Below are 16879 nucleotides of genomic sequence, written 5' to 3'. Positions count from 1 at the left end.
TGCTTCAAAATCTGGAAACATATGACTCTGACTTTCCTTTAAGGACTGTGCACTCAGCTATAAAAGAGAAGAATATGTTCTCTCGCACAAAGGACTCCCTGAGATCTTTCTTAGTTCTCTAGCCTAATCGAGTCTAAATAGTTGTAGTAATTATATTGTTGTTGTTTGTATTTTTTCTTTTTAGGCTTGTAAATACTACAGTTCCCAGTGGCATGTTGTGAACTACAAATATGAACAGTATTCAGAAGACTTTCGACACCTACCACAGTAAGACCTAGCATGAGTTCTTTTTTTTTATTCTTACTAGGTTGTGTCATTTTGCTGAGCTTTGTCCATATTTGCACTTTCCATTGTCTTTTACGCTCTGCTTGTTTTACCGTATTTATAGTGCCTTGCATTTTTAAAAAGGGGAAGAAAAGGTCCTTTAGCAAAAGTTCAAGACTCTGCAGAATTCACTAGTATCAACAAACTCTATTAGTGCTGATTCAAATCCTTAGAAGCATATTTGCGTATTCAAAGCACGGTTGATACAGGAAAGCTAGCTTTCCATTTTCCTTAATAATGCATAAATGTCACTCACCTTTAACTGGGATTAATTCTCCTTTTAGTTACCCTGTGTAACAGAGGAGTAGGATTTCACTTAGTGCCTTATGGCTGCACCGTATGGAAGAACTGGGTGCGATGCGTACAGCACGCACCGTCGCAGCCCTAGTGATACAGAGCTGCAGAAATGTGCAGCTGTCTGGGTAAGCAGGCATCCCTTCTGTGCTTGATTAAAATCGGTGTAAAGTTGCTGGGAGGAGAAGGAATAAGTTCCTTGATTTGAGTGGAAAGAAATTAAGTATTTGGCACTCATTTCTTCATGAGTGAGTTTCTACCCACAAACCTGCCAGAAACAGGAGTATATCCTGTGCCCTGAAGAGCATTTTAGGGAGTAGTTAAATTAATGAAATCACTGAATGCCCAAAGGAGCTGTGTTACCACCTCATTTCCTGGAATTTGAGGCATTAAAATCATAATAGTGGAGGAGAAGTCTACGTGTACGTAACACAGAAATAGGTACTCCATGCTTGGGTTGGATGGAAACTAGTACTAACTAAATATACTGTTGCAGGAATCAATAAACCAATTCTTATGATCCCTTTAGATGCTGTGTTCAGAGGGGTTTGGGCTGCAAGCCTTCTCTCAGATCTGCATTCTCTGTTCTGTGTTGGTATTTTTATGAACAGTGAATATGGCAGTACAAAAAGCCATTAAGAGCAATGCTAATCAGAGGTTATAAACATGCCTTTCCTTAAGTACCCAGTGTAGTGATTGTTTTAGAAAATTAATGCATTTAATGCTCAAGAAAAATGTTTGCAACACAGCGGTTTTTGGATTTAACCTTAAGCATCTTCACTCATGAAATATGCATTTGACAGATGTGACTCTGCACAAAAGTACATGTTAGCTGATTACATACATCCTCTTCCCTGAAGGTAATTTTAATATGGTGCTTGATAGGATTTGCTTTCATGAGTTCACGCTCCAGGGATGTTACGGTGTCTCACACCTTACTTTTTTTTCCCCTCTTGCATTGTGGATTATAAAAACCCAGAAGATCTTGTTTTGTTGTGTATCACAACATAGTACTTGGGAATGGTTTGGATGCAGCACTGGTTGATGTTTCAGAAGCAAAGTTATAGCAGGAGTGTCTGTTTTGCTTGCTGAAAATTGGCATGACTTTTAAGTTTAACATACCTTAACCCGAGCTGTTTTGGAGTCCATCTCATTTCATACCAATTCCAGCCTTTTCAACATCAGTGGCCCTTGATTTGCATAAGCATGTTACAAAGTTCAGAGTTTTAGACTAAATCTCCTCATTAAAAATAAAATGGCTTGATACATCCTTGTTGTAGTATTGTATCTTGCTGTTTGTAGCTCTGGATGCCCAGTTTCCACAGTTTTTTTTGTTTCATTTGTGCAAAACTACTGTTGCGCTATCAGAAATCTGAGCATATTGTTGTATCAATTCCTTTATAGGAAATCATTGTAGCAGGAAAGATTGGATGGGTGTTAAGCATCTAGCTCTGCATCATGAGAAAGGAGCATCATTTACAGTACTAGATCTAACTACTTCCATTCACTGAGGGTGTGGTGAACCTTCCCATGGGCTTTCCCATTCAGAAACACACAAACTGGGACTCAGAAGCCTTCAGCAATGCTGAAGGGCTTCATACCTGTTTGTATGTGAGGCCATGCTGTGCTGTTTCACACAGTTGTACAACATGTCAATGTTGTAATGCAGCAATGTGCTGAATGGTTTTATCAGATATTGAAGTTATTCTTTTTGAATGCTGACCCTCTCTGGTTGGAAGCAGTTGCAATGTGATGCCAGCCACCTGGGCCAGGCAGTGAGGAACTCAGCATGTCCATGGTGCAGTTCCCCTGCAGCGGTGCTGTGGGATGGGGGAAGAGCTTGACGACATGTGCCTAACATGACCGAAATGTTTAGCAATTGCTTTAGTTTTTCTCTGAGTGTGTTCCTCCTTTGAGGTTTTTCTCAGGTCCCTCTACCCATTAAATTCCTCTCTGTGAGCTCTCACTACCTCTTTTCACACCGTTTTTTATGCTTCGTGCTGATGCGTTCTTGCTTCTTGAGCAAGTGGAAGGGCGGAGGAAGAACTGGGGTTGCTTAGGGTGCTGTGGTGGCACTGTGTCTGGGAAAAGAAATAGTCATTAACAAAGTTTTTGCTATCATTTGTAGAAATCCTGGAACATTTGGTAGATACTTCAGGTTTGATCACTTGGAATTCTGCACCTTCATGTGGGGCTGAAGAGGGAGTAGGCAGAGAAAAAGAGGGTGTACCAAACGGGGTCGTGTCCTTACCACATTCGATCTGCCTGCATTAGGATGATGAAGAGCATGCCCAAAGGATTCCCATCCAAGGAAGGGAAAAATTTATTGTATGGAGAATGACACGGAGGTCTGAATGGATGAACGGTGGACTGGCCAGTGAGATCTGTCACCTGAAACAGCAGTAGTCTGTCCTTCTCTCTCTCTTTTATAGCTCTGCTAAGAGCACAGAAGGATTTCCTGCTTTCTAAGAAACTTAGGCAACCAATGCTTGTGGAAGGGCAGTGGTTTAATGAGACAGGTTCTCTCTCTGACTGTGGAGTGGCAGAGTGGAGCAGAGTTGCAGTGTCAGATAGTGAGGGGTTGGCACCCTGCTAATCCAGCAGATTTCTCACTCCTCCTTCCCCACCCCGGCAGCGTTAAGGGCATTAGGGTTGGGGTTATGTTTTGGTTTGGGTTTTTTTTTTCCTAGTAGCTGGCAAACTTGTCCTGTTATTGGTTCAGATCCTCAAGCAAATGTGTGCAGTGCTATCTGTCTACGTGTGGCCAGAGAGCATCAGTCAATAGGGGTTTTGTCTAAAAATGTAAGGGCTTGAATGGTGGCTTTTGTAAAAGGTTGGATTTGGCTTGAGATTTTTGTTTTGGGGTTCTTTTGGGTGGGAGAGACTGTTTGTGTAAGAATTTTTAACAGTTGCCCTTGGTTGCATTGGAAAACTTGCAATAGATTTCTATGACAAATATTCTGAATTTTAATGCTTTTACAGATTTGAAAGATGCCAATAGATTGCAAATGTTCCTTTTATTCAAAATATTGATCAGTTCTTTACATTAAATAAACATTAAAACCAGAACAAATTAAAAGAGAATAAAACACTCCAGTGTTCTGTGTGAACTTGGCTCTCCTGGCTCTGCTGAAATGCTGACTTTGGTTGCAGTGGGGTAGTCACATCATGAGAACACTAAAATGGGGAAAATGAATAGGAGATAGGTATTGCTCATTACTCTAACCTTCCTAAATCATAACTTGTGTATGAATGAATAGAAAATGAAAATGGTCAAAGTTACCACTTGGGGGGTTTTTTAATTAGTGGCATTTAACATTGCGTGCTAGTGTGGGCCAAAGTTCACTAAGTCGAGAGACAAAACTAGCTTAGGAGTGTGTGTGGTTTCTCAACTTCCGTTTGGATTTGCTTCCTTGCACGACAGAGAGTGGTGTTGCTCTGTTACTGTTCTGAGGTTGGGTAGATGAAAGTAAGTTCTGGATAGGTCAATCTTTGAGATAAATGATGGCTTCTACCATGACAACTCCTGTAGGTTTTCATATGATAACTGAAGATTTCCAAGATCACATTTGTAATCTTCAGGAATTTGAAGGCAATGTTAGTATTTCTCAGGCTACAGAAAGAGATTTTTTTTCTACATTTAAAAAATTCTGTAATATTGACGTGTGTATTTGGCGGTTACTTCAGGTTTAATTTGCCAACATACAAAGTACTCTGGGCTTAAGTACAATTACTTAAGTGCTTAAAAGTAAGCAAGCGATTAAGTGCTTTGCTTTTTCATGTTGTTTTGGTTTAATTTCACAATATGAAGATCTTAAGTGGCACCACATCAAAAAGACATCTGTGTGTTTTTAAAAATTACGTTGATGCTGTGCTCATCGTATTGAAGAGTAAAAATAGCTTGGAATATTGAAGAAATACAGAAGCTTTAAGCTGAATGTTATAATGTTCTTGGCTAGAAAAAGCTATTGAAGAATTCATTCTCATTCATTTGATAGCTTTAAATGGGATATCTCTTTGGAAAGAGGATTGTGTTGCTGTTGTGGTAGAAGAGCAATGAAGTGAGCAAGAAGTGGTATTTCATTGTATAGAATTGTTGCAACTTCATAGTATTGAAATAAAAAGATATATGGGGATTAAGAAAAAAAGCTGTGTTTTGAAACAGTAGTGATCTTTAAAGGAGGCGATAGGATCACAGCAGTAGGTATACTGAAGATGCCATGAGGGCCTGGGGTGGTTGCCTCCCTGAAATAGCAGGTACACGATTATTTAAAAAATAATAGTAATTAAAGACATTTTTCCTCCCCTCCTAGAAGTGAATGTAGACCAGAGAAACTGCCCTCACATTCCTTCGAAATTGACCATGAAGATGTGGATAAAGATGAAGTATGTATTCTGGGATTTGGTGGGGTTTTCCCCCTGGGGAAGAGTTATTTATTGCTTTCATATCAAACATAGAATGATAATGGAGGCTCGTTATCTCCTGTAAAATATTTCATATTTTAAGTAACTCTGAAGTTAGTGGAACAGCTTTGTCTCTTACATCATCATACACACAGCAGGCATATTAATAATGTCTTATTTTAAAAGGAATGAAAGGATGATTATTTGTTGTCAAGCAGATACTCACACATTACAGTTTTCTTTTGTCTTAGAATTCAAAAAGCAAGTCCATGCAATATTAATCATGTCTTTCATACAGGATACAACATCCCACTCATCTTCAAAAGGTGGTGGTGGTGGAGGAGGAGGATTAGCAGCAGGAGTTTACAAGTCTGGATGGCTTTATAAAGGGAATTTCAACAGCACTGTAAACAATAGTATTACTGTTCGGGTAAGGGCACAGCATTATTCTTTCTTTATTCCATTTGGATGTATATCCCCCATGGAGGCATACTCATTTGCCATTGTCATTTAGCTGTTTTGATTACATTGTTTTGAATAATAGTAAAGTAATATTGCAGTTGTCTGCAAATTAGCGTGACTGAAGTGCAGTTAGGAGCTGCTTATTATCTTATCCCTGTGACTACAGTATCAGTGAAAATAATTTTAAGTACAACAATCGTCATTCTTTTTCTTCCCCCTCTTCAGTCATTCAAAAAGCGCTACTTCCAGCTGACACAGTTGTCGGATAACTCATATATTATGAATTTTTATAAAGATGAAAAAATATCCAAGGAGCCAAAAGGGTGTATTTTCTTGGATTCTTGTACGGGAGTTGTACAGGTAAGTTTCAGTTTATTTCATTGTATTGTCTGAGTGTCAGATAAATTTTAAAAGGCAAGTAGAACAACACATACATGAATGGAATAGTGGTCTCATTAGCAGTTTCATTAAATGAAAACACCATTAGTTTTGCTTTTGAAAATGATGCAAGTGCTCACACTGACAGGTTACAAAAACCACAGTTGAATTATGGTAGCGGGTGATGTATATGCTCTTTGCCCGTGGCATACATGAGAAAAAAATATCATAAAATGTTACTTTGCACTGAAATTATTTTCTTAGTTGCCAGATTTTACTTGATGCTTACTAAGAGCATGCTTGCTTGTTGTGGGTTAAAGAAACTCAGGTTACAAAGCACTGGCTGTCGGCCGAGTGGTAAATTAATCCTGTATCCTGAGCCTCCTTGAAGATCATCACTTTTGGAGGTGATAGAGTCTTAATAGCAGCAGGTAGGACAGATCCTTCTTGTTTATTGTGGCTTGGAAAAATAAATACCCAGAAATGTCTGATACCACCTTTTGGTTTCTTTTATTCCCACTGAATTGTTGGCTTTTTTCCCCCTCTAGGTCTGCCTTTCCTCTAATTCAATTAATGTATTTCACTTTTTTTTCCCTTTTTTCTTTTCTAAACATGATGTTATTTCAATAATATGTACTGTAGTTGATCTAGCCCCATGTGTCACTGAATAAGGGAATTCCGTGGGGTTTTGTTTTGGTTTTTTTTTTTTGTAGTTATACTTTATACCTTAACAAGTAAAGATCAGTGCTAGTGCAGACTGACTTGAAAATTGCTTTGAAAGAAACTTTTCAGGTAATGCAAGGGAAGACTTCTGATAAAAATATGCTTTTGTTGTTTGGGAAGTCTCTCCTTCACCACTGAACTCCTTCAGAGCAAGGAACATAGTCAGTGAGTAATTCACTCAGGGAACAAGCATTTGCTGACAGTCTCTGCAGAGCCTCCTTCCTGCACCCAGGAAAGTGCCAGCTCTGTAGGGAGTGACTGTTTCCCCTGTGTAATTATAAAGGCTGGGGTTTGGGTTTTTTTTTTCAAACACGTATAGGACAGGATGGAGGTAAATATGTAGAAGAACAATGATGTTTGCCAGTGTCAATCCATTGGTTTGAAAGGTAGCTTGGCAGTGTGGCAGAAGCCATAGAGGAGATTCTTATACAGAAATCCTGTTTAGAAATTACTGCTTGCTGGCAGTGTGTCCTTTAAGATGTGTCTCAGCCAGAGCTCTAGTTAGGCTCTGAACGTCCTGTAGTGTGGTTTTTAGGTACAGATTAAATGCTATCCCAGAGAGTGCCTGTTCTGCTGTGTTGTTTTCTGACACTCCATGACAGCAGCAGTGTCTTGACTGCTAGATTTGTGGCCTTTTTGGCTAACCTCTGACAAAAAAGCTCAAGAAACTTTCAAAATTCTCCTCCTGAACTTTGGCAGTTGCCTTCTAGGTCTACAGTGTTCCTGCAACTGTTTGAACTTTACGTTCTCCTCTCACCTACCCCCAGACACTAGTTTTTGTGATTGTTCTTTGATTGACATTTAGAATGGGATGCACAAATTTATCAGCTGTCTTCGCTAATAAGAAGTGAGAGTCATAGCCAAGGGGCTAATAGGGCAAGGATCATCAGCTATCTGTCACCATCTGTGATAAACTTAGAATCATAGGGCTAAAAAAAAAAGCAACTGTCATAGAGTTGTCGTAAACAGAGAGACCATAAAACATGGAGAAAGAATTGGGTAAAACTGAAGATTAGAGGAAAACTGTGATGTGAAAGTTCTGATTTAATGAGTTTTAATGCCACAATAAATCATTTAACTCTCTATGAATGACTTTGAGCTTCTGTTTGATACAAGTAAACATCCTGGAGAAACCATCTCCAGATAAAATACAAAATACTTCCAAAACAATTCTGTTATTTTGGAAGAATGACCCTGCAGGCATTAGACTTAGCCTGATGTTTCTTTCATATAGTTTCTTTTTGAATCTTGCATTATTTCCTTCTGGAAGAAATTTTAAACTTGGAATTAAGTGTTGAAGATTACAAGTCAACCTCAAGGTCTACATACCATATGGAAGAACTTACAGAGAAGCAAACTGAGAAATGGTACTTTGCTTTTTTCCTGTTTCCTGATCAGGGAGAAAATAGTTGGCTTTAGATTTGAAACACAGACTTTGCTGTAGACCTCATCTGCTTGCCAGAAGTCTGAAGTGCAGATGGAAAAGTGGATATTGAAGTTTTCCTGCCTTAATGTTCTTAAGGTTCAGCATGCGAGATGTATTGCTCTGATAGATAATGTCTAATAGTGTTACAGTACCTGATTTAAAGATCTTGGCCACGACTTTAAGGAGAAGTACATAATATAGACAAGAAATGCATTCGTCTTAATGCTCTTCATAACTTTATGAAGATAAATTGAGACGTAGAATTTTTCTTCATAGCTTGTGCATAAATTGGTATAAATAATCCACTTATGCAAATACTTTATCTTTCTATCTTTACAAGTTTTGAATGGCCACTACCTAAGACTCATGGCTCAGTTTGGTTCGACTTCTAGCTCTTGGTCAAGCCCTCATGTTATATAAGTAAAAATGGGTTTCAGTGAAATGTTAGTCCTTGTTTTACATTAATTTGAATGTATGCAGTGATTGGAAAATTAGAGTGATTTCAGGATCAAGAAGAATATTGAGCACCTGAGAACCAATTGCTACAAAACCCTATGTTGGGTGAAATTTATATCCCTGAAAGAATTGTCACGTCAATAAAGTACTTGAGAGGAAAACTGTTTCCTACCAAGAGAATTTCCAGTAGCAAAACTGAAAAATAACACACATGCATGCACATACACACACGATCCCAAGTCAGTTTGAAAAGCCAAGATTTGACTGACTGTTGACCCAAGTAGCTCCAGAAGAAGTTTTTCGGTCTTAACTAATTCCTGAGCTGGGTCATGACATGTATATAAGGGCTGGAGCAAGTTATTAACAGCAGATTGGGTAGAGATCTTCTAAATCATCTCTGCTACTGGAAAAAAATGTTAATGGAATTTTATTCTCAGTGTCTTGGGTTCTCTGTCTCCTCCTCTGCTAATCAGTATCAGATTCTGCCTCTGTTCCTCTTAAATAAAAATATCGCTATCATCTCAGCATCTGGCTTAGAAGCTATTCTTAGTAACTTGTTGATATAGGACTGTGCTGAGAAATAGTTATAGCATGTAGAACTACAGGCTGCCATTGTCGTGTTATTTGAGACTGCTAATGAAGAAAAATAAAATTGAGTCAAATGGCCAGTTATGGAGTGGATGAATTGTTTTTTATTTGTCAGCATCACTCCAAGGTTAGATGTGTCAACAAAGTGATGGCAATTTTCTGGAATACTGAAAACAAAACGGTGGCACCGATGTCCGTAGTCAGTGGTCGTAGAAGTTTGATGAAGTGATAGGGGGTAGGACACATCAGTGTTCTTCGAGATTTAGCAAGGAGGAAAGACAATTGATGCAACTGCCTCCATAAGACTGAGAGATAAAAGCCTCGCTAATTTGATAAATTTCAGGAATGAAACACACTATATTAGATCACATCACTGTTTAATTTTATTGAGCTGTTTCAGTAACTTAGCACCCGTTAATTCTTATGACAGAAATTGATGGATATTTGGCCATAGAAAATCTTACATGCACAAAGACCCAACAATAAATTGACATAAATTTGCAGTAATACTACAGTGCCTGAATTTTCTTTAAAAGTTTTGCTTGAATGTTCTTTTTAAGGAGTGGTAATATACAAGTTTATCTTATCTTAAAATCTTACATTTTTCTAATTAGTTCTAGTGTTTATTTTTCTTTTCCTTTTGTTCCAACAGAATAACAGGCTTAGGAAACATGCCTTTGAGTTGAAAATGAATGACCTCACATACTTTGTGCTGGCAGCTGAAAATGAGCAGGATATGGATGACTGGATTTTCACTCTCAACAAAATCCTGCAAATAAATCCAGAGGGAACCATTCAGGAGAGGAAAAGTGGAGATCTCACTGACCTGAAATTGGGTAAAAGTGAATAGTCTCTTGTATTGTTGGGTTGTGGTTTTTTTTTTTTTAATCAAATGCAAAAAATTGAACATTTGGATATCGCTATTGAATAATTTTAACTGCCTGAGTCTGTAATGGATTCTGCACCTATTGATTTCTGACAAAGCAGCACCAGTCTTTTGGCAATCCCTGAACAATGTCAGCTAACTCCCCACAGATCATTTTCAAAAGGCTGTAGGGGAGGTAAAGCTGCTACCCACAAAGTCAGCAGGAGAAATGTGGCTCTGCTTCGCATATGCAGGTCTTCTTAAACATAGTCCTCTCTGTCAATGATTGTGCTAGTACTTTGTGGTTTACGGTCTTGGGAGTCTGAAGGTTTTGAAGAGTTTTGTGCTGGAGAGAGGTTCGATCAGTGCTTTTTCCAGCATTTTGTTTTCTTTAAAAATCTGGAGCTAATAATTAAAAAAAAAGTCCCAGCTGTGGTATATTGCTCTTTCTGTGGAAGCTTATTGACTTCTCATGTCTTGCTTTTGTGAGTTTGTGGGTTAATATGCTTTCACTATGGAAGAAGGACTTGGATGCTCAGTTATACTGCACTTTTCATGTGGCAGTAACTCATTCGTCCGCATAATAAATCTATGTTCAGTTTGGATGAACCCCAGCTGAAATTCTAAGAGTGAAAACACTTGAAACCTGAGTACAGATTTAAACTGCTTGTACTCTGAGCTGAATCAAAGCTTTGAATCCACATGCATCTGAATCTTGGGGAAGTTCAGAGCTAATTGAAGGCTTTAGCCTGGTGTTTATAATAAATTCCAATTTTGGAGGAACAGAATACTCTTCATATAGCCAAAGATGTTTTTATAATTTAGAGGCACAAGAGACTTGCACTTCAGAATTGGAGAAGTACTTTTGAAAATCCCACCCATAAGGGATATTAATGAAACAGGAAGAAATATGTGTATAAAAGGTCACAGACATAAGGCTAACAGAAAACAGAAGTCTCTACTGGTAAAAAAACCTGATAACGAGCAACAGGAATGTGCGATGGAGTTAACTTGTCAAAAGGCATGATGCTTTCTTGGCAGAAGATCCCTAAGTGGCTGTAATGACTTATTTCACATTGGGCTGAATTACCTAGTTAAAGTAGAAAGGTCCCTGGTGAGCTAAGTAAAGCAAAGAGGTTGCTTTGTAGTGCTGTTCTCTGGATCCATAAATATGCGGCTCATGGAATCCGGGCTCCCTATGGAGCAAAGAGGTTGCTTTGTAGTGCTGTTCTCTGGATCCATAAATATGCGGCTCATGGAATCCTATCACCCCTCCCTATCCCAAAGAGCAGGTAAGGTGCTGGTACTCCCTGCCTCACTGAAGACACCCTTTACTGGGAGTCCAAAGTCTTTCAGTTGACTGACAGCTTTGCCTCAGAAGGGAGCAAAAGAGCAAAGGAAGGCGTCTTTGTTGTGGGTATGAATATTTGTCGTGGATGAATGTCTCAGATGTTTCACTGAGGAGTCAGGCCTCTTGTTTGAAAACTTGCATATAGATGGAGTTACAAGGGCATGTAGTGACAGGACACGGAGTAATGGTTTTAAACTGAAAAAGATAGGAGATTTAGATTAGACATTAGGAGGAAATTCTTTACTAAGAGAGTGGTGAGGCACTGGAACAGGTTGCCCACAGAAGCTGTGGCTGCCCCGTCCATGGAAATGTTCAAGGCCAGGTTGGGTGAGGCTTTGAGCAACCTGGTCTAGTAGAAGGTGTCCCTGCCAGTGGCAGGGGGTTGGAACTGGATGATCTTTAAGGTCCCTTCCAACCCGACCCATTCTATGGTTCTATGATACAGTAAGCACCAGTGGGAGGTGACATGAGGTTGAGGAGGACAGAGATTCACGTTAGTTGTCTTTTCCACTTGTTAGCCTAATGATATTAAAGGGAATAAAAAGAATTAGCATGGGGATCTTTTTTTATTTTTTTTTAACCCAATGGTAATAGTCAGTATAAAAAAAACAGCTGCTTTTTTCTTTTTCTTCTTTTCAAGACCCTGCAGAAGTTTCAGTGAATTGTGATTGCTCTCAAGAAGAAACTGATTCTTCAGAAAACACCTTGCACCCAGACTTCGCAAAAGTAATGGCAGTTATATTTATCTTTGCAAGTTTAATGGGTAGTGCTAACTAGGTGAAAAATGCCTGCCCATAGATGACCATTAATACTGTAAAAGGTTTGAAAATATAGCACAGCCCATTGTGATTGTTAGAACCATGACAAATGACAGGAATAATTTTCTTTCTGAACAGAAAACAGGCTTTGTTTAAATGAGAAAAGCTCCACTGGCCATAAAAAAAGTAGGTGTTCCCTAGAGTGGTTTGATTTAGACCTGTGAAGTCAGTAGTAGTCTATTCAGTTATCTGTGAAATATTTACTTGTTTTAACTGCATTTCAGAAGAGTTTGGCCCTTGGAGAGCCAAGATTTCATGTGTGACTTGCAAGGAAACAAGCTGTGAACTGCTCATCACCTTATGTAGTTTCATTGAAATATATATGTAGTATCAGGGGAGGCATTTCGTCCGCTGGATCACATAAACTGCTTCATGTGGATGAGATAATTGTAGACAGTGATAAGAAGCTTTTTGATGAAAAGCTGGATTGGAAGCGTTTCACTGCTTTTTCTGAAATGATCATATGATCTGGTTTTGTAATCTTCTGTCAGTGAGCTGCGATAGATACTATCTACACAGCCAGATGCTCTTTGAGGATGTTACTCCCACAGATTTGAACTGAAAGCTATATATTCAAATGAAAGCTATATATTCAAAGTCTAAATATAGACTTTGGTCTATATTTTAATGTAGGTTGTATTTATACATATGGAGTGGTCACCTAGAATTAAAAAAAAAAACCCAAACAAACAAAAAAATAAAACCCAACCAACTAGATAAAATGTAACTAAGCTAATGTATTAGGGACAAGAATAGTGTCTGATCACCTCATCTGTGGATAGATACTTTCTAATGGTTTAGTTAATGCAGATAGCTCAAAGACCACTGGTGTCCTTCAAGGCTAAAAAAGACAATCTGCATGTTCTGTGATGCTTGTATTGCCCTTTATAGTGTTAATTACTAGCGTGTCCCCTCCTCCATCCCCCTTGCTCTCTAGGCCTGACTGCAGCAGTCCCTAGTCCATGGCAGGTAAATCTCCTGATCCTATCTCAAACTAAACCAAGGACACATCAGGATATGCTTCTGCAAGTCAGCCCATGGGTTGGGCATGTTAGGAAGTGAACAAAGAGCTCTTGGTTTTGCTTGTTATTTAATGTGTGTCAGCAATGTCATGCTACTGTGAAAAACACAAAATGTTGAATGGAACCTGGACAAGAGCATAGCCTGTACGATGTCAGCTAAGGTTTGTACTCAGTCTTGGGCAACCAGGAAAGTTGTGGACTCCAGTAATAGTGCAGAGATTAAAAAATAAAGAAGTGTTAGGAAATACAAAGTACAAAGAAAGATTGAAGGAACTGAGCATGTTTAGACTAAGGAAAAATGTTTCAAAGGTATCATGAGGGATCTGTCAGGGGAAGGGAATGTGTAGGGCATACTTAACCTGTTGGATAAATGGGCTTGAGTAGCAGGGGAAAAATTACCAAAGTTAGACATAAGGATAAGCTTTTAAAAGGCAGGGTAGGAAGCACCAGGTGGATTCAGGAGGTTGTTGAGTTGCTTTTATCAGAGAGCTTATTATAACTTAGGCATGTGTCAGAAATAAAACAGGTGTGACTGATCCTGCCTTGTGGCAGAAGGATGGATGTGGAGAGGACTCCCACCCTTACCACCCAAAGGTGACATGCAGTCTGTGTGTCTGTGTTGCCCTTTATAGTATAGCTCAGCCACTTGTAAGGCTGAGCTGCATTTTCTTGCTCCAGTTACTGCTCCTCCCGCCCCAAGTGGTTTTCTGTGGGGATGGTTTGGTTTGCTTTGGTTTTTCCTCAACTTGGGAATCCCTAAAGTGGTTTTAGCACAGAGATCCACAGTTCTGACGTCTTACACAATGGATTCTTCAGTAGCATATATGAATTTGAATTACCTGATCTATTTTGGAGTTCCTTAAAAGTGTATCATGGCCTGAAAATCCTTGCTTCACAAGCATATAACACTCAAAGAGTGTTTGAAGGTGCTTTGGGATAACTACTGCAGAAATTAGAAGTGTTGTTACAAGTGAAACATTGATCATTCATTTAGAAGTCTTAACAACTCCATGGATTTCTGTTCTTATGCAGAAAACTAATTAATTGTCTGTCTCCACAGTACATCACAGAAACAGAAGAAACAGTGAAAGCTTCTCGAAATACAGAGCGGCTAAATCTTTTCTCTTTGGATCCCGATATAGCAGTAAGTGGGGATGTGGGATTTTTTTCCCCAAGTTCTCAGAAGGTTAAAAATACAGGTGGTCTGAGCTGACTGGGTTATCTAAGCCACAAGAGTGGATTGGAGTTCAGCAAGCAATTGGGTATACCCAGGACTTTAACTGAAGGGTGAGGGGAGCTATCTCTAGTCTGTAGAGATTTTGGTATAGACTGTACCGATATCTGATCATAGAATGGTTGAGGGTGGAAGTGGTTTCTGAAGGTCATCAAGCCCAGTCTAGCTAAGCTTTGAATCATTAAAGCAAACTGCAAATATTACAGCAGCAGAATCTTCTCTTGGACTGGGCATGCTATCAGAACAGTGGTTTTATTGTTATTCATTATATTGAATTTGACTACAAAAATGTAAATGGATATAAAAAACAGTGGGAAATTACAGCTGGAGGTAGAAAAGGCTGTCTATGTGTTAAGAAGTTTAGCTGGAAATGTAGGGAGTGCAGGTTGCTTTTCTTTTTATCTTCAGCTTTCTTATCATTCATTGTCAGAGTTCATAATTGAAAGAATGTTATTCCTTGCACTGAATGTACATTTGTTGGTGATTTAACTGGAAACTTCAGTTAAAAAGAAGACTTGAATAAAATTGGGATCAGTATATATTCAAACTTGAAGCTCTTGTCAATCAACTGTAGTACCGTTATTAAAAATATTAAGTGAATTGAAATAGTGGTGTGATGTACAAGTAAGAGAAAAGTCCTGAAGTCTAATCCTAAAATGTGGTGTTATAGTCTGAAAATGTGAGGCTGTTTAATCTGTTTGAGGAAATTAAGATGAAAAGTCTCAGAAGCGGTAAACAAGAAAAATTCAGATACAAAATTATAGGAAACATAACTTGGATCCATCATTCTGCCTCTGACATGATATGTGTCCTCAGGCAATCTTTTTGCTTTGCTTCCTAATCTATAAATTAGGAGTAACACTCATTTAGCAGGGTAATGTGAACACGTCAGCAGTGACTCTTTGAGTTTTCCAGGTGCTTCAGTGATTGTCAAGACCTTTAAAAAGCTTACTTAGTTTTGGCGTGCCATGCTTTTCCCGTGTATAATGAATTGCCAATTTATTTCAGTCACTGAATCCTCAGAAAAAGGAGTTTCCAGGGACAAACTCAGTGATAAAGCCATTTGAAGAAAAGCCTGCAAAGAGGATCCTGATAACTTGCAAATCCCTCAGTTTGAATCTCCAGGCCTGTGTTACTGAAAACGAAAATGATCCTTTGACCAATGTAAGCTTTACTTATCTCCCTGTGATTTTTCTTTTCTTTTTTTATTTTTTTTCCTATCTTTCTGTGCACTTTTTTTTTTGTAAAGAGACGGTAAAGTTAAGATGTATCATGCACGCATACTGCATTCACTACTCCTCCTCCTCTGCCCATCCCTTAGAATTGAATAATGAAACTGATGAACTTTTCAATAAACATCTTGAAGCTGATTTAGATTGCAGAATTTTAGCTACATTTCAATGGGGAATTGAAAACGTTAAAATCCTTGAGGTTTCTTAACAATAGCTGTGAGAAGAACAAATTTAAACTGTCAAGACCTATGTAGGGAGGCAACTGAATATCAGTTGCTGGTGAACTGGTTTTTTTGTTTTTCACAGAGAGACCAGGAACCAAGCAGATTAAATTATGGAAGAGAAGGCAAAATAGAAAGGACTGGCTGCTTCACCAAGTGGAAAAGCCCAGCTAAAACCAGGACAAAACAGGACATTTTCCTTATTCTTACTTTAAGGAAAAAGGGCAGGGAAATCAAGATGTTGCTGGCAGGCTATAGCTTCTAGTTAGTTCTCCTCTGAAGCAGGAAAGTTTTGAGAAATTAGTTTCCTGGCAACTCAACTTTTATACATTACATATGAAGCATTGATTTTTCATTTGAAGATGACCTCTACAGTGAGTGCATATTCAGCATGATGTAATCAATACTTTTTTGGCAGACTGGAATAACTATTTAAATGAAGTCATGATAACTGTACCAAGGGTATGCAATAATTCACTACAAAGGCTGAAAAAGCACAGAATACTGTACCTGCTGTGCATTGTTCCTTGTCTCCAAAGTTTTAAGATTCCGATTTCTGCACAGCTCAGAAGGTGTTATTCTGAGACTGATTTCTTCAGAACTGTGGAGGCTTTTTGGAGGTTACTTACAGTCAAAGGATTTAATTCCATGGTACTATGCAATAGAATAAGTGGGTACTGTCAGAGCAGTTTGAATGCTCTTAGTTTCCTAGCAAAATGGAACATGTGTTTCCCACAGAATAATACACCCACTCATTTGTGTTTGTACCCGTAAACATTTTTCATCTACTCACATTTTGTCATCTTAGTGCCGCATTTCTGACGATCCCTGGAAAACCCACCTTCATTCTTCTTTCTTTTATTATGACTTTGAACTGACATTCTAAAAATCCTGTAAAATGTTTCTCTTTAGCTCTATTCATTTACTATAATAATTACCTGAAACAAATACGTTTGTTTTCTATTCTGCAAGTTTCTAACTTAGCTGTCAATTACTGTTCTGGTGCATTGTTATCAATCTACCTTTTAAAGCCCCTAAAATCACATGGTTGGAAACCAGCTTTGACAGGGGTGTGTGTGAG

The 16879-nt window shown here is 38.6% G+C and overlaps 1 protein-coding gene across 10 annotated transcripts in view; it reads left to right on the top strand.

Moving 5' to 3' along the window:
* Positions 1 to 16879, top strand: part of DOCK10 (dedicator of cytokinesis 10) — a 160975-nt gene that overhangs the window by 79594 nt on the left and 64502 nt on the right. For all 10 annotated transcript variants that reach the window (XM_030494631.1, XM_030494626.1, XM_030494625.1 and 7 more), the window contains exons 4-11: positions 185 to 267; positions 4932 to 5004; positions 5321 to 5452; positions 5710 to 5844; positions 9708 to 9891; positions 11912 to 11997; positions 14172 to 14255; positions 15354 to 15509. In XM_030494631.1, coding sequence (XP_030350491.1) covers positions 185 to 267; positions 4932 to 5004; positions 5321 to 5452; positions 5710 to 5844; positions 9708 to 9891; positions 11912 to 11997; positions 14172 to 14255; positions 15354 to 15509 — 933 coding nt within the window. The remainder of the gene's footprint in view (positions 1 to 184; positions 268 to 4931; positions 5005 to 5320; positions 5453 to 5709; positions 5845 to 9707; positions 9892 to 11911; positions 11998 to 14171; positions 14256 to 15353; positions 15510 to 16879) is intronic.

This window comes from Strigops habroptila, chromosome 8 (assembly GCF_004027225.2).
Source record: "Strigops habroptila isolate Jane chromosome 8, bStrHab1.2.pri, whole genome shotgun sequence".
NCBI lineage: Eukaryota > Metazoa > Chordata > Aves > Psittaciformes > Psittacidae > Strigops > Strigops habroptila.
The sequence above is the reverse complement of the archived record's forward strand: the minus strand, read 5'-3'. Positions and strand labels throughout refer to the sequence as shown.